This window comes from Sorex araneus, chromosome 6, assembly GCF_027595985.1.
Source record: "Sorex araneus isolate mSorAra2 chromosome 6, mSorAra2.pri, whole genome shotgun sequence".
Lineage (NCBI taxonomy): Eukaryota > Metazoa > Chordata > Mammalia > Eulipotyphla > Soricidae > Sorex > Sorex araneus.
This window is the reverse complement of record NC_073307.1, coordinates 113,848,961-113,876,012: the sequence shown is the minus strand read 5'-3', so window position 1 is coordinate 113,876,012 and position 27,052 is coordinate 113,848,961. Positions and strand designations below refer to the sequence as shown.

Below are 27,052 nucleotides of genomic sequence, written 5' to 3'. Positions count from 1 at the left end.
GCCGTTGCCTGAGATCAAACCCAGGTCTCACACATGCAGGCAAGTACTCTCCTGATGAGCTCCATCTCCGCCCTCTCATCCCCTTTAGCATCTACTGTTCCTGTATTCTGAAGTTTCACTCTGTCCCAGACGCTGCTGTTTACTTTGCCTAATTTATGCCAGCTGGCTTGCTGCAGAGCCTTCCATCTGCACACCTTCAGGGGAACCCCTCACACTTGCTCACCACAAACTCGGGTGTCATGCACATTCCCAAACGTCTGTTAAAAATCCCCGGGCTGAAAAGCTTGGGTTTCATCTCCAACCCTCTCCCTTTAAATTGTTCTTGAATCCTATCCCCAAAATGATCAGAAAAGCTTATTAGTGTCTAGTCTAGCATTGTTCATCCAGGGCTGATTTTTGTCCCTCTGGGGCACTTGGAGTGATTTTTGGCTGTCACAACCAAGAAGGGTGTGACTTCTATCTAGTGAGCAGAGACCAAGGATACCCTCAAAGCATGCTGTAATGTACAGGACAGATCCCACAACAAAGAATGATCTGGTTTCAAACAACAGTGATGTTACTGGGAGACCCAGTTTTAGTTTTCTTGCTGTCAAATTGCTCAAATGACTCTACTCAAATGGCTCATAAAGTGCCAACTATAGTCAAGCTGAGCACGGATCATAGGTTTTCAACCAGTAAAATGATCCTATAAACTCTAATAATAGCTCAACATCCGGGTAGAAATCCTAAAGTCTACCCAGGGGTACTCAGGGATCATTTCTGGCAGGGCTCCAGGGACCATATGTGATTACCAGGGAAGGAACCAAAGTCTATCACAGGTAAGGCAAGTCCCTTAACTATCTCACTGGCTCTATTCTCCACATTTTACAGTTGGCAAAACCGAAGTTCTAAGGGCTTAGCCTCCTGCTTTCCAGGACAGCCTATGCTCGGATCAAGATGCCATCCAGCTTTGGCAGCCGCCCTCCTGCCAGTCATCCCCCTCCCATCTCAGCCGCCCTCCTTAGCCCTGAAGAGTCTTCACCTTCCAGAGTATTTCTGCGGCCATCAGCACCGATGATGACATCAAACTCAAACTCCGACAGAGGGTGGTCTGCAGGGAGAAATTCTGCCCGCCAACCAATTTCTAAAAAAAAAAAGAGAGAAAGAGGAGATGAGCCGGCAAAGAAAGGGGAGTAATTGTCCCTGCTGTGTTGGTCAGGAGAAATGGATGGAGCTACCCAGCAGCTGCATCCCTGACAGAACCACCAGGGGAATAGCACTGAGTGGAGCTGGTTCACACACTAAATTCCAACCCTTTCGGCTCAAGCAACACTTCGCTGCAGAGCTGGGTAAATCAATTTACAGCAGCACGTTGGTTCTCTACAAAGATTGTAGTCAGTCCGGGTGGGTCACAGTCCTTTTACAAAACCATTTTTAGATGAAACCTGATTGGGATCAAGCGTCCACTCATAGTCTGGGACAGGTTCCTGACACAGTCACTGGAAGTTAAGTAATGGATATAGCCCCGCTCTAAATCTAATCCAAATGCCCCTGGCTAAATATTCTGGGCAAGGGCTGGAGAAATCAGAGCTGCAATCTATATATGAAACTGAAATTTCTAACACCAAGGAGATCCCCAAACTAAAAGTCTTATCCAAGCAGAAAATTTTTTTTATATTAATAACTTAGATTCAAGGGCATCATGATCAAAGTTTCTGACCACTGTATGTGCAAAAGAGAAAAATTTTACATAAATTTAGTAGAAAAAGAGAAAAATTATTAAATAAAATCTACAATGGTAAATTTTATAAGTATATAAATTGTATTTCAGTAAAACTCAGAAATAGTACATACTGAAAATACCTTGAGTATTCATTTCATATTTGTTCTAGAAACTCCACTCTTCACTGGATTTTAAAATGTCATATGTGTATAACCACATATCTATACATTCTCACAATCTGAAGAGCATGTGAAAATTTTTTTTCAACCAGCCAAATCTGTCTTCTGCCCTGCCTATTAATCAAACTTCATTTGGCAAAGTATCACCTCCTAGTGATAGGGCAATCAATTTACAGGCTCAATGGCTTAGTTATGAATCTCCTGGGGGCTGAAAAGCAGAAGTGAAAGTGACCATAAAAAGCAAAAGATGGGGCCGTAGTGATAGTAAAGTGTGTACGGTGCTTGCCTTGCACGCAGCCAACCAGGTTTCAATACCTGGCATCCTAAATGGGCCCCCAAGCCTGCCAGGAGTGATTCCTGGATGCAGAGCCAGGTGTAATCTCTGAGCATTGCCAGAAGTGGCCCCAAAATAAAACAAAGAAAAAATGAAAAATATGGACTGGGGCAATAGTATAGTGCGTAGGATATTTGTCTTGCATCCCATTCGATCCTCTAAGCCCTAAGTCTCTAATATCATCATTCCTGGCAGGGGTGATCCCTTAGCTTAGAGCCAGGAGTAAATCCTGGGTATGACCCCAAAACAAAACAAATTTTTAAAAAAAGTGAATATCCTTTGATGGGATCCTTCAGCTTCCAAGAAGAATAGCTCTAACCAACCAAATATGAAATAATGCCGAGAGCTACAAATGTTGTTTTCACTTTGCAAATCTGATTTCTAGACAGAAAGAAAACATTATACTGTACTTCGATTTTCTTGATCTTCGGGAGGCTCAACAACCTTCACAAACTCTACATTCACATGGATTTCAACTCCCAGCATCAGGGCCACCTTGAATAGAATGAGCTGCAGCTGACGAATACCTGACAGGAAAAAAGGGTAAGAAAGAGAACTCTGAGTAGTGTCTCCTATATTCATAAGACTATATAAACACCCTTACGCAGTTTCCAAGCATCATAATATATTATCAATAATGATTATTGATCATTAATTATGAACCAAGAACATTGAGGGTTTTTTTGTTGTTGAAACCTGATCTTTTGTGATGCTTATTCTCATTTTATACATTTAAATTTAAAATCCAGGTTCAGTGAGGCTAAGTGTCTTGATTAAAGTCATGGCAGCAAAACTAGAACATGACACCAGATCTGTTTGGTTTTTTTTTTTGTTTTGTTTTTTTGGGTCACACCCGGCGATGCACAGGGGTTACTCCTGGCTCTTTCACTCAGGAATTACCCCTGGCGGTGCTCAGGGGACCATATGGGATGCTGGGATTAGAACCTGGGTCGGCCGCGTGCAAGGCAAACGCCCTACCCGCTGTGCTATCGCTCCAGCCCCGACACCAGATCTGTTTGATTCCAAGATTGTGCTCAAGCTGCTGTTAGATAATGCTATCATGACACAGGCTCTCTTTCCTGCTTCTTTCTGGAGATGAGCCGCAGGTTTAATAAGATTAAGATAGAAATAGAAGGAGGAGGAATAGAAGCAGAAGAAAATAGAAAATATAGAAAATGATGGAGGGGGGAGAGAGAGAGACAGAGAGAGACAGAGAGACAGAAAGAGAGAGAGAGAGAGAGAGAGATAAAGACTGTAAATTGAGCCATCCAGGAAAATGGGTAGAGAACTGCCCCCATAAAAACTGAGCTCAGGGCTGGAGCAATAAATAGTACAGCAGATAGGGCGTTTGCCTTGCACACAGCCAACCTGGGTTTGATTCCCTGCATCCCACCTGGTCCCCTGAGCACTGCCAGGAATAATTCCTGAGTGCAAAGCCAGGAATAACCCCTATACATCACCGGGTGTGACCAAAAAGCACAAAATAAAAATAAAAATAAAATAAATAAATAATAAAAATTGAGCTCATGATTTTCTACCTCCTACCTACTCTCCTCAACTCCCCCAGTGAACATCTCAGATTCCCTATTTGTACTTTGGATGTGCCTTCCAAAATTTTTCTGCTGAGTAGGAAGTTTTAAACTTTGTGTGGGTCCCTCTATATTGGTGCTATTCATTCACTGAACATGCACTGAGCATCAGTAATGAGTCAGGTGACTCGGTAGTCCTAGATGCAAAGCACTCTTGGAAATAAGGGAGGAGAAACCAAATGGCATGGAGAGATGAATAAAAAGACTCTTAGGGACAAAGGAACCAGGAAATCAGGAAGCTTTTTGGTATGTTCGTGAAAAATCTCTTTAGCATAGTGGCAGGAGAGAAATCAGACACCAATGGAAGGAGCCTGAAGGAAAGTGACAAAGTCTATGCTCTTCTTTCTAAAATACTTGCAAATAAAGAAAAATAAAATAATAGCAATGGCTAAGATCCAGAGGGGGAGTGTGAGGAGGAAAATGAGGAGTTTCTGATGGGGTAGGTGAAAACAAGGCAAAATGAAGCGGTCTGTAGAGGCTGGGTGCACGTAGAGGAGGTGAGCAAAGGAAGAAGGGGGTAGACAGGGAGCTGTCTGCAAGTGCCTGCCTGCCCCCAGAGTCAAGGAGGGAGGTTATTTCCTAAGAAGGAGGCTGCAGAAGTTGAAGTTTGGAACGGTCAAGGTTGAGGCTGGAGGAGGATGTGACAGAGGACAAGTTCATAACTGCTGAGCAATGCGGGACCAGGATGCTGCTGAGGCTGATAGGGGGAGAACAAAGCCATTAGCTGGGGCTTCAGACATCCCATGCACCTTTTTGTCCTCCTGTAAAGGGCCCGGTCCTGACTCCAGTTGATTCTAGAACACAGTAAGTGCTCAGTAAATCCCCTCTTTCTCTTAGACGTCACATTGCCCTTCACAGTTATCATTCTCTATGCTTGAATCTCAATTTCAGTATCCTGCTGTTTCTTCTGCCCACTGGGAGAGAGGGTAGCATCTGGCTGGGCTGACGGTAGGTGGATTTGGCCTTCTGTACCTCTGCCTCTTTGCCAGACTTGATGAAAGAGGGTTCCATGGTGCCGTCCTCATCGGTAATGAGCACATTCTCTTCCAGGGCTGGGAGTGAGTATTCTGAAAGCTGACACGACTGCTTTCTGGGCAAATCTGATTTCCTTTCCATTTGACTCCTGGAATTTTCTCATCCCAAAGTAGGAATTAACTCTGGGACCACTGCTGGTAAGCAATTCTGCATCTGGCTAAATGACACCCTCTGGGGATGATAATTTACTCTAGTCTTTGCAGTGAAATCCCAGGCCCTTTCCTATCCATCCTTGTCCAAGACAACAGGGATCTCAAGTTCCAATCCCACCCTCCAGGTGAGAGATGGAAGCTCGGACTGAAGTCTGGGGTCTCTGGTGTGTCCTGTTCCTGGTGAGCCACTGGACGCAAAGCTTTTCCTGAATGCCCACTGCTATGTCGTGTCAAGCATAAGTCATACTCTATGGGATCTGGGGCTCCCTCCATTCCCAGTGATCCTGCTGGCCAAACATTCGGGTCTTAATGGGAGACAAAGCTGAGGTTTGAAGAATTTGACCCAAGGCACACAGGAAAGCAAGTGACAAGACGGATCTGACACCAAATCTCTGCCAACACTTAATGTCTCCCCTCAGCAGCTAACCTCACGCCCACACGAACTCGCTATGTATCGACAAAAGGAGGGGTGCTGCCCTTCTGAAGCCAAGGGCTTATCCTGCCCAAGAGGCAAGCTCTCAAGCCCCCCACTTTCCTGATAGAACCCTCATCATGATGCATTCCCCCTTTATAGAACTTCAGGGAATGTGGCACAGAATCTGAACAGTCTTCTGGTCTAAAACCTGCCATAGTTCTCCAGAACTGGCCTCACAATATCCAACTTCTGTCTAAGAAGCCCTTGGCAACCAACCCGACCCATTCATGATTTATGTGGCCCCTCCCCCAACTCTTTCAAGCAGGACTGAATATTATTGCTCTTAATAATACACATAAGCATTATTTATTTTTTATCATAATGATTTTTCATTAAATACTTATTATTATTATTCCACAACCCATTAATATATACATTTCAGTACTGACAGAATCTCAGCGAGCTGAGTGTGCGGATGATGCGACTTACCCCTGCTTGTTTCACTCATTCAAGCAGACGTGCTTGAGCATCTACTCTGGGCCCAGCACTCTTTCATGCATGTCTCAGAAATAAATTGGTAAAGAGACCACGGTACCCCTGACCTCATGATGCTTGAACCCACAGACAAAGCCCAGGGCCACCCAAGGCACTGGGCAGCCCTGAAGGGCATTTGGTAGGGGGAGGGAAGAGGTGGGGAGAGGAGAAAGGAGGAGGGGAGGAACAGAAGGGGAGGAGGGGAAAGGAGGGGAGAAGAAGAGGAGGGGGGAAAGGGGAAGGGAGAGGAGAAGAAAGGAGAGGAGGGAAAAGGAAGGAGAGGAGAGCCCACCAGGGTCCGCCCTGCCAGGAATACCACAAGAAGCGCCACTCACTGATGTGGTCAATGGAGCCAGCACAGAATTTCCCATAGAACTTCTTGGCTCCCAGGCCGCGCAGGTCATGGATGGTGAAGGGCCAGAGGTGCAGCACATTGTTCCGGGAGAAGGCGTCCCGCTTCTCCACCACCACCACTTTGGCTCCCAGGTAGGCAAGTTCAATGGCGGATCGTAACCCACAGGGTCCTCCTCCTATGATGAGACACTGCAGGGGAAAGGAAACGACACTTGGTGATGCTCCAGCGATGAGAAAGAAGCCCCCCAGTGAGCTGAGGAGCAAATTCCCATCCGCCCAAATCATGAGTAGGGTTTGCAATTGGTCCACTCCTTACTCCTTGCCCGTTGTGCACCGGAAGCTGTGCCACACCCCTGACGGGTTGGAGGGAGGTTAAGTAAAATGAGGTCTGGGATTAAATACCAGTTTTAATATTTTATTTTACCCCTTGGTTTATTTTATTTTATTCTTTTATTCTTTTTTTTTTTTTTGCTTTTTGGGTCACACCCAGTGATGCACAGGGCTTACTCTTGGCTCAGACACTCAGAAATTATGCTGGCAGTGCTTGGGGAACCATATGGGATGCTGGGAATCGAACCCCAGTCAGCCTCGTGCAAGGCAAACACCCTACCCGCTGTACTATCACTCCAGCCCCACCCCTTGGTTTCTTTATCAGAGTAAAGGACCCACTATTTTAATCCTTGCAGGGTTATAGACAAAAAGAGGATTTTCAGCAAAGATTATGGCTCCTCTCTGAAATGTTACATTATGCAATTGGTTCTGAAAGGTGAGGCAAAACACAAACAATAATAAAAGACAAATATTTTGATTAATGAATGGGTAGATGATCTAAATAGACTTTTCTTCAAAGAAGATAGGCATACAGCCAACAAGACTATGGAAATGAGGTTGATGTTCAATGCCATCAGCCATCACTGAAGTTCCATATGATGAGATAGCACTTTCCACTCACTGGGATAACTATGATGAAAAAGGCAGACAAAAATCTGGGAGGAGAAGAGGGAGAAGAGGAGGAGCAGGAGGTGGGCAGAACCCTCCCTGCAAAATGATGCAGATGCTTCAGACTGGTTTGGCCATTCCTCACCAAATTAAACGTGGATTTCCCATGCAATCACAATACCTCTAGATATATATCCAAGAGAACTGAAAACACATGTCAACACCAAAGTGCATAAAAAAATGTTCACGGCAGTAGAAATCACAAAGTGTTCATTATTGACAAATAAACAAAAAGTGGGGTTTCCATGCCACGGGTTATTACTCACTATAAACAGAAGTGCTGGTATATGGATGAACCTTAGCTAAACAAATAAAACATGTTTGGTTGGTTTGGGGTTAGGCTACACTTGGCAGTGCTCAGGTCTTACTCCTGGCTCTGAGCTTAGAGATCACTCCCGGCTACGCACAGGGGACCATGTGGGGATTGAACCTGGGTCAGCAGTGTACAAGGCCAGTGCCCTATCTGCCGTACTATTGCTCTGGTCCCTAAACAAATAAAACACCACATAAAAGGGCATCTATTGTACATAATTCTGTTCATAGGAAGTGTGAAATCTAGGAAATCCGTGGAAAAGGAAAATAGGTTAGTGGCTGTATATGGAAAGGAAATTGGAGGGACTGGTGAGTCACTGCAAATGGGTCTGGGTTTCTCTATATGGCAATAAAACGCTCTGCAATTAGGTAATGGTGGTAGCAGCACAACATCATGAATATACTAAGACCAATGAATCGCTTGTTTTTCCCCCTTGGAACCTTTGTTGCTATGACTTTAAATTACCAGGCAGGGTACTTGTCTTGCAGGCAATTGACCCATATGGTCCCCCAAGAACCCCCAGAAATAATTCTTAAGTGCAGAGCCAGGAGTAAGCTCTGAGCACCTCTGGGTATGGCCCAAAGCTTCCTCCCGCCAACCACAAACACAGAAAAAGTACAAGGAGGAATGTAACCCAGTGGAGAACTGCCTTGCACGTGGGAGCCCTGAGTTCAATCCCAGGCACTGCAATGAACAATAACTGCCCAAAAGATAAAAACTAGCATCTTCACAAATACTAAAAGAATCATTAAATTCGCAATAGCAGAAAAAACGCTTGATTTATAAAGCAGAAATATATTGCTCTTATATTTCCTGCAAGGTCCTAACTTCATTGTATAAAAATAGCACCAGCAAGTGCAGCATATTGCGAAATTAAGACAGTGCTGTCCATTTGAAAAGATGGACAAAAAGTGTTTAAAAGAATGGCTGTCATGGCATATGAATTATATCTTATATCTATTATAACTCAATAAAATATTTACATGAGAATAAAAGTAAATGCTAGTGAGCCTGGGACACATTCCTAGAGATGCTGTTATTCTTATTGTCCCTGTCTTCTAGGGATTCTAAGTTTAATGCTATGTTTATATTTGAATGAGATAAATAACTCAATGTAGTTCTATTTAGGGCCCAGAAGGGAAAAGGCTAATCCCGCCTGGCAATCTGGAAAAGAATTCACAGAGGAAGGTCTTTATAAATCATCATCCTTATCACCACCTGCACTGCCATCATCATAATCATCTTCTTCATTATCATCATCACCATCATAGCTCACTTTGTTGAGTATTCAAAACTGTGCTAGACTCTGGTTTAAGTGCTTTATATATTCAAGCTCTTGATTCTCTGAGTAAGTCTAAGAGAAAGGACCTATAATTATGCCTACTTCACAGATGGGCCTACTGAGGCCAACACAGCTAAGGAGTGGGACTGTGGTTTCACACATTGAAAAGTGGCAGAATCACGACTCAAACCCAAGTGGTCCCACTCCAGCATCTGTCATCCTATACCGCTCTCATTTGCCAAGAGTGAAAACAGAGGAAATATTTATGGAGTGGGGATCTCTCGTTGAAAGGAGATGAGAAAGAAGTTGCAGGTGGAAGGAGTAACAGACACTTTGGAGAAAAGGAATGGAGGGAGAGCGGAGAGATCGAGAGTCTAGAGTAAGAGGCTGGAGGAGTCACGTGTCATGTAAAGGAGTGTGGCCTCAGTCCTGTAGGTACTAGGCTGACAGTGAACAGAGGACAGCCAGGGACTCTGCAAGAGCCTCACACTGGGACTCAAAGGACCCTGGTCCTTCCCCAAGGAAGCTGTATCTAATTTGAAAAATAAAGGGAACAGATACAAGAGCTGAGCTGGTTACACTAGGCAAAAGCCCTCTATTCCAACAAAATCTGATGAGAAGTCTCCAATCTTGTCTCAAAATAGATGGGGGGAATGCAATCAAGCTGAGTCTCCCGGGTACCCTCACTGAGGCTTCTTGCCAAGTCCTGCGCTTTGAACCTGCTGGGGTGAGAGTTCACCCACATAACTGGGGTACCCCTGCCTTCCCCCATGTCCCACTGGAGTGGGATACTGCAGACACATCTGGAAACTTCCCTCCGCTCGGGATCAAACTTTATCTTTAACAAATGCATTCCCCTTCCTCTTGCAAATATTCCATCATCCAGCTCTCACTCATCTGGGGCCGCCCCGCGTCCCCCGGGGAAAGGGCAAACAAGCATATCAGAAGCTCCCACACCACAATCAGTGTGGCTGATGGGCCCTCCCAGGGAAATTTGTGGGAACCCAATTAAGGGAAATGAAGTCACCACTGAGATAGAACTCACTCCAGAGACGTCGGGAGAGTGGGGATGCAAGCCCCCTTGCCTCCTTGCTGGTGGGAGAGCGCCAACTCCCCCCACCTCGGCTCTGTGCCTTATCTCACACCCCAAACAGCTCCCCCCGGCTCGGACATAGCCAGACCATGACGGGCATTTCAAAGCAAGACTCCAAACCCACACTTGTGAGGTTGGCTTGGGGTGAAGTCTGCAATCACTACATTTCTTTGCACTTAGTGAATCTTTTCCTGTTTGCCGAGTTCTGTCACTCCAGGGCCAGAGTTGGAGCGGGGGCGGGAGGATGTGGGGTGAAGGGCAGGAAGGGAAGGCTGGGAGCCCGCATCCTTCCATCCATCAGGCCTGACCGAGCCCTGTCTGCTTCCCGGGGCCAGGGAGGAGATCTTTTCCCACCAGCTGGGGGCTGCTGTGCTGTTTCTGTGCAAACAGTAGCAGTGGATGGTGTCTGCCTCTCCTGGCTAAAGCTGCAGTCCCACCAGTGGTCTTGCCACTTCTCTACCACCCGCCCACCCTCAGCCCCCCAGCACATACTAGGGGGCCTGAAATTTCAGAGATGCCAATCATACCATAATCTAAAGTCAAAACAAGTACCAGCGGGCCTAATTGTATAAAGAGAGAAAATTCGGTACAGATGTTATCAGAGGAGAAGGTTTGCTGGCAGGGGCCAGGCCAGTTCCTCTTGGAGCACGCTTGTTATGATTAACATGGGAACTCGGAGTCCTGACAAGAGGCCGCAGACTGTGGGCAACCCACGCTGGGACGGAGGAGCGGGAGAAGAGGGGGCTTCCCTGGCAGGCCCGCGGGAGGGCTGCAGACACTGGGTGGGGTGAAGGCAGACCACAACACTGCAGACGGTGGGGATCTGCTCCCTCCAGAAGCAGGGCCACTTGTTCCAGGCCTGGGAGGGCTCTCGCAGCTGAGAATTTATTCCCCAGCAAGGAAAACTTTCATTAAAAGTCAGCGCTGGGGAGCCAGCTCACAAATGCTTTGCATACAGGAGAACTAGGTTCAATCCCTGATACTTTATGGTCCCCCCTGGCACCTCCAGAGCATCAAGCTTGGAATAGCTTCTAGGCACCGCCAGGTGTAGCCCAAAACAACAACCAAAAAACCCAACTGAGCCTACAGTCTTCCTTGAGCCACCAAGAGACTGTCCATTTCCCCCAGGCCCTGTCCTAGTGCTGCCCAGAGCTGAGGTCTTCATGCTCTTGGGGTTTGTATCTGGCTGCCAGGCAAGTGTGCACTTCCCTGCTCTGAGGCCACTGTGCCAGGCTTCTGAATCTCTGGATGTTCAGGGCCCCAGGAGGGCACGCGGGAAGGCAATCTCCACCCACCATTCATGCATGAATGCACTTCCCATAGCCTCACGGCCCACCCGGGGGGCTGCCTCCCTGGCTGTAATGGGATGTTCCATTCCCATCACTGGGTCGACATCTGCAGATTCCCACCCAGGCTTGGGGGAACCTGGGTCTGCCAAGGCCACCAGTATCACTGACATCAGCAGATAGAGCTCTAGGTTCTGGCCACGTCGATGTATTCTCCACTGGAGAGTGGGGCAGATCCAACATCAGCAGGAAGTCCATTGTATAGATAAGCTTGGCAGGACTTAGCCTCCACGATCTCAGGGAGGAGAAGCAAACATCTCATGGAAAAACTGACTCTATTTATCAAAGGGGGGAGGCGAGGGAGGAGAACTCGGTGTCAAGGCACAGAGCTGATGTGGCTGTGCTCGGTCAGGACCCCCGTGCCATCCCTGAAGTTCCCCATGAGCACGTCCCCTCCTTCATGATAGGGTGTGGAGATTGCAAATCCCTACACAAAAAGGCCAAAGGGTTCCCAGAGATCTTCCAGAAGGCCCAGGAGTTGGACCCGGGGTCAACAGCCTGGAGGTGGGACTTCCGCCTGCATTCTCCGTCTGCTTCCTGGAAGCTCTGAGCAGTTGCTCCCCAGAAGACAAGGGCAGCTTGTGCATGGGGGCAGCCAGCCAGTAGGATTCTCCCTCCTCATCTGCTCTCCTGGACTCTGCACCTCCGCAGCCCATACACTTCAGTTGCCAGGTGTGGACAGGATCACAGACAACTCAGTAGCAAGCTCCCAGTGTCCTCACTACTCCCATTTCTCAGTGAAAGGGAGAAGAGGGTAAGAAATGTCTCCCAGGCTGGTCACTCAAATCAGTGGTCAGGTCTGGCTCTGGGATTCTGGGGTGCAGCTCAGCAGTGGAGCACTTGCCCTGCACATCTGAGGCCCTGGGTTTGATCCCAGGCACCATACAACCATTTTAAAAGGTTAGTATTTTCCCCCATCTTCCTGGTCTTCCAGGAGCCTGGCAGTGACACCCGTGAACTGCTTCTGGTACCACAAAAGTTCATTAACGGCCTTGACCCAGAGACTCACAAGTAAACCTCGGAAGAGAGCCACAAGCTGCAGAGATGCCTCCAGACCCCACGCCAGGCTGTCTCATCCAGGGTACCCCAGAACGGGGGCAGGTGAGCCCAACACCCACCCAGCAGCTAAAAAGCTCCAGAACCCAATCATTGCCATACTCACAGCCAATCTCCACACGCTCAGAACAAGCCTCACTCATGAGAATGAATCTGCTGAAAAAAACCCAAGTAGGTGGGATTTGTGATCAAAATCTCCAGACTCTCATGAAGTCAGGAATGGGCCACCTCCTCCCATCTCCCTGTTCTTCTGGAAGCCTGACACTCACGCCCACGAACTGCCTCTGGTGCCATAGACGCTCATTAGTGGCCATGACCCAGAGACTTACAAATAAATCTCAGGAGAGAGAAAAAAAAAAGTTTCGTATTTTTGCTTTGTTTTATTTGAGGTAGGGGGAACCATACCTAGCCGTGCTCAGGGAGCACTCCTGGCAGTACTTGGGAAACTATGTGGTGCCAGGGATCGAGCCTGGGTCAGCAGTGTACAAGGTAAGCAAATGCCTTAGCTGCTGTGCTCTCTTTCTGGCCCAAAACATTGTTACGGTTTGAATGTGAACCCAGGTGGGCCTGTTGGGGCCACGGCCTGTGCTCTGAACCACTTGTCTTACAGCAGCACCTGACCAGAGGATGATAAGGTGCTTTGGGGATGCCTTCCCTTCAGAGAAGGTCCCCCAAGTCTGTGTGCTTCCTGGAGAGGAAGCTTTCAGGCTGGTGGCAGCCCGAACTGGAGCCAGAGCAATTCCTGACGTTCTATCCAGCAGGTGTCACAGCCATGGGGGATTTGGGCATGGACGGTCCCGGGCTTCTCTGGGGCCTCTGGGGAGCTGCTTGCCAGGCCAGAGGAGGGTTGCGGTTCTGCGTGGTTCTGTCTCCCTGGCAGCAGTTCCGGCCAGGCAGGTGGAGCCGCAGGCCTGCTCCCAGGGCAGCAAGCTAGTGCCAGAGACGTGCCTCTGAGCCGCCTGGTGTGGCTCCAGCCTTCTGGGCACTCCCCCAGGAGCAGCTGCTTCACTGAGCACAGGCAGGAAGGTCCTGGATGTGGCTGGGTGGCCCAGAGGAGAAACAGCTTGTGCAGGGAAGAGCTTTCACATCCCAGGTGCCACCCAACAGACTCAGTAAGTGGAGGAGCACCACCCACTTTCCCTGGTCCCCCAACTTGGGGAAGTGCAGAAACGGGACTGTGCCCATGGTGGAAGCTGTGCCCAACTGGGATCATGCAATGGGCAAGTGCCAGAGACACGGTGGCCAGAGGGGGCTGCCCACAGGGGACTTCAAAGACCTCTCTAGGTCAGGAGCTAAACGTTACCTGATTTACCACAGCTTGGCCCTATTCAGGCCCCACTCTCTCCCATTCCTTGGGGTCACCACCCATTTCATCCTCAGCAACCGCTGCACACCCCTTACACACGCAGAACGGAACAGGAAGGGGATGGGAAGAGATGGGATGTTCCCTGCCTCCTCTCCAAAGCCTGACAAGATACTCCTCTACCAAACATCCCCTTCCTCCTGCCCCTGCCCTTCTGAGCCCCAGCCCCCCTTCACACAAGGATGTCAGCACAGCCACAGGACCCTGAATTCCCTCACAGTCTTCAGGGCCCACCTACAGCCGCTGGACCCCCAGGAACCTGCTCTATGAGGCCCCTAGCTTGGCGGTTGCAGGCATAGTTCCCTGAACTCTGCTGCCTGCCTCTGGGGGCTTCACAGCCCAGCGGCTCCTCCCACCTGAGGTGTGAGCTCCCCGCAGCCAGGCGTGGGCTCCACACACCCCTCCTTTCCCCCTTTGGACCTCAAAGAGCTTCAGCAATGGCGTCCACTCCAGCCCTCCTGTGTTGGTGCCCATGTGTCCCCACTGAGAAGAGCCATAGAAATAGCAGCATCCACAACAATCTCAATCAAAACCTAAGAGCCACATGTGCCACCTGCTTCGAATGTGGGAGAGCTCGGCCAGCCCCGCCTCAGAAACTCATGTCCTTCACTTGGACGGAAGTGTAGAATGAAGCACATTCATCACTATTCCGCACAGGCGGAAGCTGGAGTCCCAGAAGGTTAAGCCCCTAGACCAGAGTCACAGTTGAGATGTGACCCTCTGATTGCAGAGATCAAGCTTGACAGCACAAGCCTAGATTCCTCTCTCTAGGCTTCCTTGGAGCAGACAGTCCTCCCCTCAACTCAGATACAAGGACCAGTTAACTACTCTGTGGAATTGGAGAATCCAAAAGAAAGCTCATATTCCCTGACCTCAGGAAATGAGTTGAAAAGTAGAAAAGAAAAAGAGGCGGTAAGTGTGAGCTGGCTTGAGGCTATTCTGCAACTTCTCTAGAAATTTGTGGAAGTGAAAACAATTGGTATCTGTGGTTCAGAAAGTGTCCCTGAGCCCGGTCCCTGGCTCAGGAACAGAAAGCACCTGCCTTGCGAGTGTGAAGCTGCGAGTCAACGCCCCACGTGCTCACCTATGTGTGCTCAGCTTGGCCCTGGGGGCTGTGCTGTTTGGGGCCTCTGTCACCACTGCAGAGGGTGTACATGAGCAGCACAAGGGAACATCTTCAGGTATCTGTCACACAGGGAAAGGCGGGACAGCCAGTGAACACATGTGTGAGCATCCCTGGGGCCCCTGGTGAACAGACCTGACCACCACCAGAAGGTACACAAGCATCACAACTAAGAGAGTGGCATGTCCTGTGAGCACTGAACAGATAAGCTGTCAGATCAAGCTGGCTACATACCTCCCTGGGAGTGGCTCATTCCTTCCTTCCTTCCTCCCTTCCTTTTTTCCTTCTTTCCTTCCTTCCTTCCTTCCTTCCCCCTCCCTTCCTTCCATTCCTCTCTATTCCTTCCTCCCCCTCCCTTCCTTCTCTCTTTCATTCTTTCTCTCTTTCCTTCTCTCTCTCTCTCTCTCTCTCTCTCTCTCTCTCTCTCTCTCTCTCTCTCTCTCTCTCTCTCCCTCTCTTTGTCTCCCTCTCTCCCTTCCTTCATCCTTAAAACTCTTGCCCTGTGGTCTTTTCCATTTGCCTATTTTAAGTTAGGTCCTTTGTAAAAACTGGAAATCTAGGAAGTCAAGTGCTTTCCTTAGTTTTCTTAGTGGTTTTACAAAATTAATAGGAGACCCAATCAGCTTGTAGAAGCCTGCTTATAGCCAATCAGTTGGAAGTCCCGGAGGCAATGTTCGTGTGGCACCGGAGAGGTGTGGGGGTCTTCTGGGACAGCACCCTTAGCCTGTGGAATCTAACATACTCCTAGGGTTGAGCCATGAGAACTGAACTGAACTGTGGGATGTACTGCTGGAATCCAGAGCATCCAGAGCATGGATGATTGATGTAGCACACAGAAACCTAAGTTGATGGTGTTGAAAGCCAGGGAAGCAGAGAAGTCAAGAAGGGAAAAGAACAGGGCCAGCATGAAGGGCGCAGCATCCACGATCAGAAGGAAATGGAGAGATGGGTGGACTCCGGTGCTGCCCAGACAGCTCCCGCTTCTGGCTGCCTTTTTTCTCTTCATCCCATCCACGCACTGCTCCACAGTCAGACGCCCTTAAAGCGGCACCTGAGTCTGCTCCAAAAGCACTGGAGTCTTCTGGTCTGGCATCGCAGGCCCGCCCTGCTCGGACCCTTTCCCTCGCCTCCTGGTTTTGCCTCCCCTGCTTTTCCAACTCCTTGAACCTGTCACTGTATCACTGTCATCCTGTTGCTCATCGATTTGCTCGAGTGGGAACCGGTAACATCTCCATTGTTACACTTGTTGTTACTGTTTTGGCATATTGAATACGCCATGGGTAGCTTGCCAGGCTCTGCCGTGTGGGCGAGATACTCTCGGTAGCTTGCCAGGCTCTCCGAGAGGAGTGAAGGAATTGAACCCGGGTCGACCGTGTGCAAGGCAAACACCCTACCCGCTGTACTATCGCTCCAGCCCTCCTTGAACTTAATATGCAAAATTAACTGTGTTTCGTTTCTTCTCTCCTCACAACCAATGAGCCAATATCTCATGAGCTCAGCTTTCAGAATACACCCAGAGTGCAACCAGGTTCACCTTGTCACCATCTTAATCCAAGATAGCATCACACACACACATGCACAACCCTGATCTCGGGTCTGTGCAGTCTTCTGGCTTCCATCCTAGTTCCCTTGCAGTCCCTGCAGAGCAGCTAAAGTTGTGCTTGTAACGTTGTGCTATACCCTGACACACAAAGCTCAAAGAGCTGGTCATGGGTTTGAGAGCTGGTGTGGCCTTGCTCTCCAGTCTCTCTTCTGCCTCAGCTCCCACACTCCTGTCTTCTTCTCATAGCCACCTTGCCAGAAGCACACGGCACCTTGAAGCTGACACAGAAAGGGGTCAGTGTCACCCAAGGACAGTAGATACAAGGGCCAGGGGGATTGCCCCATAGCTGGAAGTCTGCTTCATGAGCAGAGGGGAGAAGGCAGAGGGAATAGAGAAGGGATCACTAAGAAAACAATGGCTGGAGGAACCAGCTGGGATGGGAGATGCATGCTGAAAGTAGATAATGGACCAAACATGATGACCTCTCAGTGTCTGTGTTGCAAGCCATAATGCTCACAAGTAGAGAGAGAGAGAGTATGGGGAATATTGTCTGCCATGGGGACAGGGGGAGGATGGGGAAGGGGGGGTATACCGGGGATATTGGTGGAGGGATGGGTATTTGATCATTGTGAGATTGTAACCCAAACATGAAAGCTTGTAACTATCTCACGGTGATTCAATAAAATTAAAAAATATATATATATGTGGGGGAAAAAAAAAGAAAGGTGTCAGTGTGATCATGAAAGAGGACTCTGTGATGGCGGGTGTGGTAAGGCTTACACTGCAGGAGGCAATACCCCCCCCCCCATCCACACTGCATTGCGTCAATCAATACATCTCCAAGTTTAAAGTGGCACATGTCTTTTTCACTTGTTCTATTCTCCACCTAGAACCTCTTTCCCATAAAACAATACGTATGAAGATAAGAAGCTAAAGGTAATACAGCAATTTCCTAGTTGAGATCTATTATGGAAAAATGTTCACCTTTCTTCATATCAATATTCAGCTTTTAAAACAGCACTTAAGTGTAGCTTTACAACTACATTTAGATGTAGCTTTATTATAAAACTTTTCAAACATGTTTTAAAAAGTCTAAAGCAATTTAGTGAACACCCACCACCTAGATTCTATCAAAAGACTGTTATCTCTTTGCCTTTCCATAACCACCCTTCTTGATCCATTCATCAACTAGTCTTATTTTAAAGTGTACTTCAACGAAATTACAGAATCAGTACATTTCCTCCCAAATACCTTAGCATGTAGATCATTCACTAGAATGTAATAATTGTTCCAGTTCCTTGTTTTAGGATAAAGCTGATATATAATATGGACATAGGCATATCTTGGACACACCATCTGATGTGACAGACCACAGTATATGCTATTTCTTACAGGTTATTTCCCCCTCATCAGTGCTCTCTTCCCAAAAGCCTGGGAGTCCCAAGGCTTGGGTGCTGCATCTGGTGGCAGGATTGCCACCAGGAAGCTTCTGTTGTATGTAAGGGGGCGGGGGACGGACACTCACCAGCTGACAGACTGGCTCCCCTTCCTCCCTGAGGTAGAGCAGAAGTCACAAGTCCTTCCAAGACCCAAAGCAGGGTGTGTCATCCTCCCACATTCCTCTCGAGGAGCAGGGGAAAGAGTCTGAGATGGGCTGAGTTGACACATATTCAAAGCTAAAACATCCCAAGCCAGTTTTCATCCATATGTGGGGAAAAAACGGAGCAGAGACACACAAACAATCTAGCAGCCAGAAATAGTCTCGGTCATTTCTTTCTCTTTGTCTTTTTAGTTGCCTAGTTTTAGTTGCTTAGTTGAACAAAGTTTCTTAAACCCCTGAGTTCCATCTACCAAGGGCCCCCACGTGACAGTAACAACCAGCACTCACACAGTATTTGATCAAAACAAGTCAGAGCTATGGTGCCAATTGCCCATCTGAGCCAAGAAGCAGTGGACCCAGCTTCAGACTCAGGCACCACGCCCGAGACCATGACTTTGAGCAGAAGGCCACAAAGACCACAGTACGTTCTCAGGGAAAGTGAGGGGAAGGGCTGGGAACCCACAAGCACTTATTGTCCCAGTGCTTGGTGAAATTTTTTGTTTGGATTGGTTTGGGAGGCCACGCCCGGCAGTGCTCAGGGCTTAGTACTGGCTCTGTGCTCAGGGATCATTCCCGGCAGTGCTTCTCGGACTCCTACACAGTGCTGGGGATTGAACTGAGGACGGCTGCCTGCAAGGAAAATGCCTTGAACCCTATCTCTCCCACCATGCTTGGTAAATTTTCATCTCATGTTTAACCCCTTCACTGCTGTTGCAGTGTGAGCAGATCCTGTCAGGGTCTGTTAGGGAAATGACAGCCACAGTAGGATACCTCTTCCCTGCCAGGACACTGCGATATGTGCTCCCTACCCCCAGAGAGAACTGAATCCAATACGCAAGATAGAACACTGTCCAAGCACCTTCCCAGCCTGGAAACCCCAGTGGGCTACACCAGTATGGTCCACACCTTCCCAGCATGACAAAGAGTCCTCTCCCCTTGAGGTCCATCCAGAAGAACCTCCTCTGCATCTCACATGTGTCAGACCTGCCTTGGATGCTTGAACCACACCTGCTCGCTGCCTACATTGACAGCGGCATCATTCTTCTTAGTCGATGGTTGAGAAATGAGACGAGGAGATCATGACACAGGATAGGGCTACAAGCCTCACCCATATTCCCTCTTGCAAACCTCACTGCAACTCAAGGGTTCAGAACTGAGGCACGGAGGGGTAAGCAGAGTGCTAAGACCAAGTCATATTCAGAAGAGAGGAACTTCAGTGTACAACTCATGCTTCACCCCCCATGTTCCATTTGCCCGAGATCAGAGATGAACAGAAGGCAGGTGTCTCAACCTGGTCCTTGTCACTCCATTCCAGGCTCTTTCTTGTCACTGCACTTCTGTCTCCTTTCTCCTAAATGTTAGGGTCCATTGCCCTGCCTGGCTTCTGTTCCCTCCCTCCCTCCCGGATACCATGGTCCCTCCCGCACAGACCCCGCATCCTATTACTCCTTTCAGAGAGGGTTGTCCCTAGGGCGACCTTGCTCCAAGTTGACCTTTGCAGAAAGGCTACTGTGGGCCTGGTAATGAATAGGCCTGAGAAAAAGCCAGGTGCTCCTTTCACACTCTCCAACTCGTGTTGTGTGGAGGTCAGCTAAGGAGAGACTATTTACTTATGCACAGTAGTGGATAAGTAGCGGATGCTGCAGGCAGCCCAGAGTGGACACAGGTTCAACAAATGCAAGGGCCCCTCGGCCCTACTACTGTGACCAGCTAAGCACCCGCCCGGAGCCTGGAGCTTTCATGCAGGAGACAGTTTGCAGGATTCAGTGACCTCTTTCATTGTCTTCTTGAAGAAGGTCTCTAGGCCTGAAGGCAGACGTGCAATGGATCGAGTTCTGAAATCAGGCCATCAGACACGGGCTCATCAGCCATCAGTAGAATACCAGGGAGAGCTGAGTGAATGCTGCAGGCAGGCGGTTAGTTCCCACCAAGTGGGGAGTAAGGGGCAGGGACGGTGCTGAGAGGGCGAGGAATTGTCCATAAGAGCTGATGCATGAATGGAGCCAGGACCTACGACCTCTCCCTCTTTTCTTCCTGACAGGCACCCACCAGAAATCAGCATCTGCTGCCAGGGACCATGGCACTCCAGGCTGGAGCCTTGAGCTTTCTTTGGCTCTGGCATGCTGTCTTTCTGTGGGCATCTTCGGGGCCTTATGTGGGGGTGCCTTCAGTGCTGTGAATGGGCCCTACCTGCACTGGAGCGCAGAACCCCAGGAAAATGTGCTTTGCTGTCCCTTGCTCTGGAACCCACAGACCCCCAAGCCCTGAGGGGTGTATTGCTCTGACTGGAAAGGACTTTGGATCAGGGATTGGGACACTTTTTCCGTAAAGGGACAGAGTCATCATTTTAGTCTGAAAACATGCCCCCTTTGTGTATGGTGTTCTTGCGACCCTTGACGCTGCAGATACTGGCTGCACACTCATGGGGGTGCTTGCCAGGGGTTGCATATAGTGCTGCCAGATTGTGTTTAGTGCATATGAGGCCTCATGCACACAAGGCAGGTGATTTGCCACTGAGCTAATCTCAGGTCCCCTGTTCTAGACTTTTGGATAAGAGGCGACTTAGATCATCTTACCTAACTAGTCCCTTCCCCATGACCCTTTGCCTTTAGGAGTTCAGGAAGATATTCATGGAGGTTCTGAGGCCATTCTCAATGTCTCCCATACCTGAGGGGTCTCTAATACCACTTCCTGGTGCCCTGGCATGTCCTGCCCTCAGGACAGTATGGGGGGCTCCTTCCCCCATCTAATCTCAGAGCAAACCTTGGTACTAAATTCCTGGCCCCTCCCATCACTCCACCACATTTCCATGTTAATTTTCTGCTTATCACCACCTTAAATCTCTTTGGTATTGACCAATACATTCACTGGGTGACTCTCTTCTGGGTGTTAACTCCAAGTAAGCTGAAGTCCTGCCTCTTGTTCTTGCCTCATTTACCAGGGGCCAGAACAGTCCCAATGCATAGGAAGTGTCTGGTAATATTTGCCAAATAAATGCACAGAAAAAAAATCAACTCAGATCTTTATGCTAAATCAGGATGATGTGGTAGCTCATGGGGCTTCACACATTCTCTTACTAAATGAGGTGGAAAGGAATTCGGGTTAAGATCCCAGGCACTCAGCACTCAGCACACAGCAGGTGATAGGCAGAGCTCAATTTTACACCCAGATCTGGGTGGAGCTGTCAGCCACAATTTTGCCTAATTTGGCTGGGATTATGTCAAGTTAGTGTGAACAAAGGTCCTCTATGGCTGGTTAAAGATGCCAAAGGGCATAGATGTGCCTATTTGTTAAAACAACTATTTTCAAAGTATAGGCTTGGGGGATAATGGAAAGGAATCCAAATTGCCTAAAGGTGGGGATTTTCTCGTCTTGTACCAGTACCAGTGAAGGAGCTGGACTTAGGCAGGGAAAATTTCAAAGATCACAGAGCCAGTTAGAGGGAACAAGAAATTCTGACAGTTACACACACACACACACACACACACACACACACACACACACACAAACTTGGCCCAGTGTACCTTGATGGGCTTCCTGCAGGTGTGAGGGGACCCACCTCCGTCCGCTGGAAAACAAGACCCCACCTCCACATGTGGTTCTTCTATAGGTGCAGAAGAAACACCCAGTGTTAGCTTAGATTGTCTTTGCTTCATGCAGTAAGGGAGCTCTCAGGCCCGCCAGATAAGAGGAGGAAGGGGCTCCCCTTTCAGAACCTCCCCCATGCTGCCAGGTCAGGGGACCAATTCTTCCCTATGTCCTTTCCACTCGACTTGCAGCTGTCACAAAAGAAGTGAACAAACTTGCTTAGAAGCGCCTGATGATTTCCCAGAGGGTCAACTTACACGAAGAAAGTGGCTTATAATTAATATGTTTTCGAAACTGCAACGAGATGGTAGCGTCTAGACACTGGGAGACAGTGATCCTCCCCATCTCGTTCACCCCGATTACGTGATAGATGCCTCCAACCTGCCAAAGAACACATTGGGCTCTTTATCACAACATCTTGGACAGCTCCTGGGGAGCCTCTCCTCGCTGCCTGCTGGGAGCTGGTGCTGGTCAGGAATTCTTTCTGCCACCAAGAGGAAGGCATGCCTGGGCACCGCGGGCACCAGCTTTCTGGAGGCAGGCCTGGGCCAGCAGAATGGCTGTTCCTCACCTCCCAGGCTGGCAGAGGAAGTCCACATAAGGGCTTCCGGAGTCCACAGGGCAGCGCTTTGAGCCTGCAGGGAACGGATCACTCTAACCCTCCAGTGGGACAAAGGGCCAAGGGGCATCTCCAGCTTAAACAGCGGAAAGGGACGGGGTGCTGAGAGGAAGGGAGGCTAATGTGTAGGCAAGGTTCTGCTTTCAAGTCTGCTGTACTATCAAAGGCAAAGAAACACTTTTGGAAACCATCATTCTAGCTCCCTGGACAGACTGATCCCCTTTAGGAGCCAAGGAAATAAAGGAAACCACTCATTCACGTGTTCATTCACTCAACGATACACCACGTGCACCTGTTCTCCACAGGCATCACGTAGGTGCTAAAGAATTAGAGGTGGACAGATCATATTTCCTGCCCAGGGGCATTCCTGCTAAAGAGAAGGAGAGTGGAGGGAGGGGAGGGGAGAAGGAGAGAGGGGGAGGAGGGGGCATGGAAGGAAATCCCTCTCCGGCTTGGGAAGAAATCCCACTAGGGGGAATGGAAAGGAAGGTCCAGTCATTCACCCTCAAAGGTTAAGGGGCTGCAAATGGGGCAAGGCAAGAGGAGGAAGAGGAAGCGAACCTGAGTCAGACCGAGAGTGGGAGGGTGGTGCCGCTGCAAACTCAGACCAAAAATCCAGAAAGGATGAGACCTGAGGAGTGGGAGGAAGAGCCAAGTTACGCCTTCAGTCTCCCATTGGGTGTCAGGCACTCACAGGAAATCGGGAAGGCATGTCGAAATGCCAACAGCTGATCCAGAGAGCTGGAGGGGAAGAAACCGGACTTTCAGCAATGACAGTTGACTTGTGTTTAGTGGGGGGCGGGGGGGGGGGGGTTCTGGGATGCACCCGGGGTTGGCACAGCCTATAAAGTCTGGATGGATCTAAAAATGGAACTGCCTATTCATTTCACAGAGAGGAAACGAAAGGTGTGAAACGTCATCTGCCCTGGTCTGTAGGTGTCTAACTTCCTACTTGGCCTTGGGATGTCCAGAGTCAGGGTCAGTGTTGAGAGAGGGCGAGAGTCCAAAAACAAGAGTCAGCCAGTCTCCCGACAGGACAGGGCACTGGCCTCCACACCAGCACTGCCCACTCAGAGCCAGGTCGCTTTCTGGGGTAGGGGTGTGCGTGCCGTAAGTTACAGCACCTTTAGCAACATCCTTGGCCTCCCCACACCTAGATGCTAATAGCACCTTTTTTGCCCGAGCAAGGCTGGTGGAGGGAGCCACAGTGAAGAAGCACCTTGAGAGCTGAGGCTGTGGTAAAGTGTAGCTACCTGCCTTGCGGGTGTGAGGCTCTGGTCTGATCCCTGTACCACCCCCTATGCCAAGGGTGATCCTGGGTGCACTGCTCTGGGACCCTCGGCACCCCAAGTATGTCTCTCTAGCCCACCACAACTAAAGTATGCACAAACACCACACACAAAGTGTGCAAACCAGGCAAGAAGCAAGTGTGCAAACATTACGGTCATGTGTGCTGACACAACCAATGGACAAGCATCACAACGACCTGTGCAGACCCCAGACCCTGGTGATCACAAAAAGAAAAAAAAAACCAACAATATATGTAAAGTAGGGGGAATACATTAAATTTCTAGTACCCACTACTTCAGGGAGGGAGGGAGGGAGGAGGAGGAGAAAAAAGGTGAAATTTATTTTTAATAGCATTTAAATTCAATCTCACATTATCAACTCAAAAGGTAACCAGGGTAAAAAGTCTTGAGAGACTGTATTGTCTCCTTCCATTACTACAGCTTCCCGACCTGCTGTGTATTCTCCACTCACAAAACATTTTGGTGTGGACTTGCCTCATGTCAAGTTCTCTAGCCCTTCATTTCAGAAACTGCAGGACACGACTCCTATAGGGGTCATGTCTTAGAGGGGCCAGCGACCTGGGTGTGAGTGGACAGCAAGCTGGTGTGTCCACTCTGTCCTATGAGGAGGCTGGTAGACCCTTGTGTTTGACTCTCGCCCTCTCTCAACACTGATCTGTGGGGGTAGTGGGGTGTTTGGAAAAATTTAGAAGTGTTTCACGATAAGTTGCTGCTGTTTGTTTTGGCTAGGGGGGAAGGGGTTACACCTAGAGTTGCTCAGGGCTAACTCCTGGCTCTGTGCTCAGGGATCACTCCTGATGGTGCTCAGGGAACCATATGAGGGACCAACCCAGGGCTGGCCATATCACAATGAATTTCTTTATGATTTGTCATCAGTGGATATTTGACATATATAGCCATTTGGTTATATATGGGATCTCTATATATGGGATCACGAACATTTCTCAGGCAAGAAATGGGGCCGTCACTAGAAAAGGGAAAGAAAGCCCTGATCTGGCTGTGTGGCTAGCGATGCCTATCCTGGATAGCCCCATTGTGGAGGAAAATAAACGGAGCTACCCAGCATTTATGAATGGGTGGGGACAGAGAGCTAAGAGGTGACTCTAAGGAATGGCCAGAGGGTGCCAGAGACAACTTCAGGGCTGCGGGAAGCTGCAGCCTTTCCTTTTGCCTCTCGCCACCAACAACCCTCGTAGGCCAGGATGCCGGGTGGCCCGTGCCGGGAGGTGTCTGGAGGGGGAACCAGAGGGGACTCAGGGTAGGGGCCACCCGCCAGGGCTTTCAGGGAGGCCCCTGGGACTCGAGGCGGGGGCCAGGGGGAGAAGAGGAGCAGGATAGAGGCAGACACTCATCCCCAGGGGACACACCCAGCATCCCGGCTCCCAGCTGCTGCTGACGCAGGCCCTGCTTCCCGCCCAAGAAGCGCTGAAACAAAGCCCACAGACCACAGTCTGAGTCAGTCTCTGCTCAGAGCCAGAAACATCAGGGCCGGCTCAGCCAGCGTCAACACATCTTCGGGGTCAGTCGGTTGGAGGGGGCGGCAGCTGCTGCCCCTCTCTGGCCTTCACTCATTCACCCAGCTGACCCGGGCCGAGGAGACAGGGCAGGCACAGACGGAGAGAGCAGGGTCCCTCCATGGCCATGTCATTGAGGCACAGAGGTAGTAGTAATACTCAAGGGCAGCTAGGGAGATAGTGTAAGGGTCAAGGAGCTCGCCCTGCCTGGGCCAACTCCGCCTTGATCCTAAGGACTAAACACAGTCCTCTGAGAACCACCCGAGTACAAAACTGGGTGTAGTCCCTGAGTGCCACCAGGTGTGCCCCAGCCCCTCCTCCCCCCCCAAAAAAAAACTCTTAAGAGATTTCCCTTATTAGAATATGAAAACAGTTCATTACTCTACAGACTTGGAACGAGCAAATCTTTCGTGATTGAAATGCACACATCTCAGGCAAGAGGAGGAAGGAGAGAAAGGGGATATGAAAGAGGAGGGCAGGGTAGGAAGACAAGGAAAAAGGGGTTCACAGACCAGAGAGCAAGGGGAGGGGCTGAGGGGGCAGGTGCAAGGCACAGGGTGGAATAAGAAACAGTTGTGTGTGTGTGTGTGTGTGTGTGTGTGTGTGTGTGTGTGCGTGCGCGCGCCAGGTGGAAGAGGCTTACGGCACGCTGCCCACCTGCCCCAGGCGGATCCCTGCTCTGCCGCGCCTGTGAGCCCCTCCCTTTGGCTGATACCTGCGACTCCCTTCAGCAGCTGAGTGGCCATCTCTGGACGCCCCAACAATCTCAATCAGCAGAAATCAGCTCCCACTCTCTGAGCTCCTGGTGCTCCCAGACCATGCAGGGTATCTGAGCAGGTGAGAGGCCTGTGGCCAGCACCCGCCCCGAGGGCACCAACCAGTCTCATTTCCAGAGGGGTCAAGTGAGGCCCAGAGACCCAAAGCCAAGTGTTCTCTCCACTATAACACACACAGAGTGAATTGCATATGTGTGTATGTGCCTGTGTGTGCATGTACAGGTGTGTCTATGTGTGCATATGTATACGAGTGTATATGCATGTGCCTGTTTGCCTATATGCATGTGTGTGCAGGTGCCTGTGTACAAGTGTGTCCTTGTGTGTGCACAAGCATGTAAATATGTGCTTGTGCATGTGTGCATATTTGTACTAGTGCATACACACATATGCCTGTGTGTGCATATGAATGTCTGTGTCTGTATGTGTGCTTTTGTAGCTATTTACCTATATGTGTGTCTGTGTGCCTGTATGTGTGCATATGCGTATGGGCATGTGTGTTTGTCTATGTGTGTTTATACACATGCATGTAAGTGTCATAACTTAGAGGTAGGTTAGTCGTGGCACTCACATGCATGGTGAGAAAAGGTTGAGACATTATAAAAGCTGTTTTATGAACAATAGCTATAAAATTTACTCTCCATACTGAGAGGACATTGCCCTCAAGTCAGGTTTATGGACCTAGTTTTAAAGGGACTAAGGGCCCACATCCAGAATTCCTTCTTGTCTATTACTAGGCGTAAAAACAGCGAGGTACCTCTGTCTAACTTGTGCTTCAGCAAGGTCTTATTTGCTTTCAAAACCTACTAGCACCAGGGAGCTCTCCATAGCCTCCCAGTTTCCAGCCAATGTACAGTTTCTGCTAATCACCCGTAACGGAAAGTGTCCTCGCAGCAGCCGGCTGAGAGCTGGGGACACCCCGCATCAGGGGGAGAGATAGGAAATTCCTCCACCACCAGGAAGCAGGGCCCCACGCCCAGCCAGTGACCCTCCTCCTCTGGCTTAAGGCTCCAGGGCTGAGCACCTGTGTGCTTGGGCACGGAACACGGGTATGCGTTGAGGAACATGCCAGATTCTAAAGTTTGGGGTCCTCGTGAGGCAGGTCACAGGAGCAGAGGAGGGCAGGGGGCACCCAGAGTCCTGAAGACTCACCTTTGCACATGCTACGTAGCAGCTCAGCTGTGCTGGAGACCCGAGCAGCGCAGGGCAGCCAAAGCACACCATGGCCCGGGACTG

General features: G+C 49.4%; 1 protein-coding gene across 6 annotated transcripts in view; it reads right to left on the bottom strand.

Moving 5' to 3' along the window:
- Positions 1-27,052, bottom strand: part of LOC101558616 (F-actin-monooxygenase MICAL2) — a 152,321-nt gene that overhangs the window by 50,526 nt on the left and 74,743 nt on the right. For all 6 annotated transcript variants that reach the window (XR_008630796.1, XM_012933838.2, XM_055143993.1 and 3 more), the window contains 3 exons: positions 6,276-6,483; positions 2,626-2,742; positions 1,022-1,123 (listed from right to left, as the gene is read on the bottom strand). Coding sequence is in view for 5 of the 6 variants with exons in the window: in XM_012933838.2 (XP_012789292.2) it covers positions 1,022-1,123; positions 2,626-2,742; positions 6,276-6,483 (427 nt within the window). In the remaining variant the exon portion in view is untranslated. The remainder of the gene's footprint in view (positions 1-1,021; positions 1,124-2,625; positions 2,743-6,275; positions 6,484-27,052) is intronic.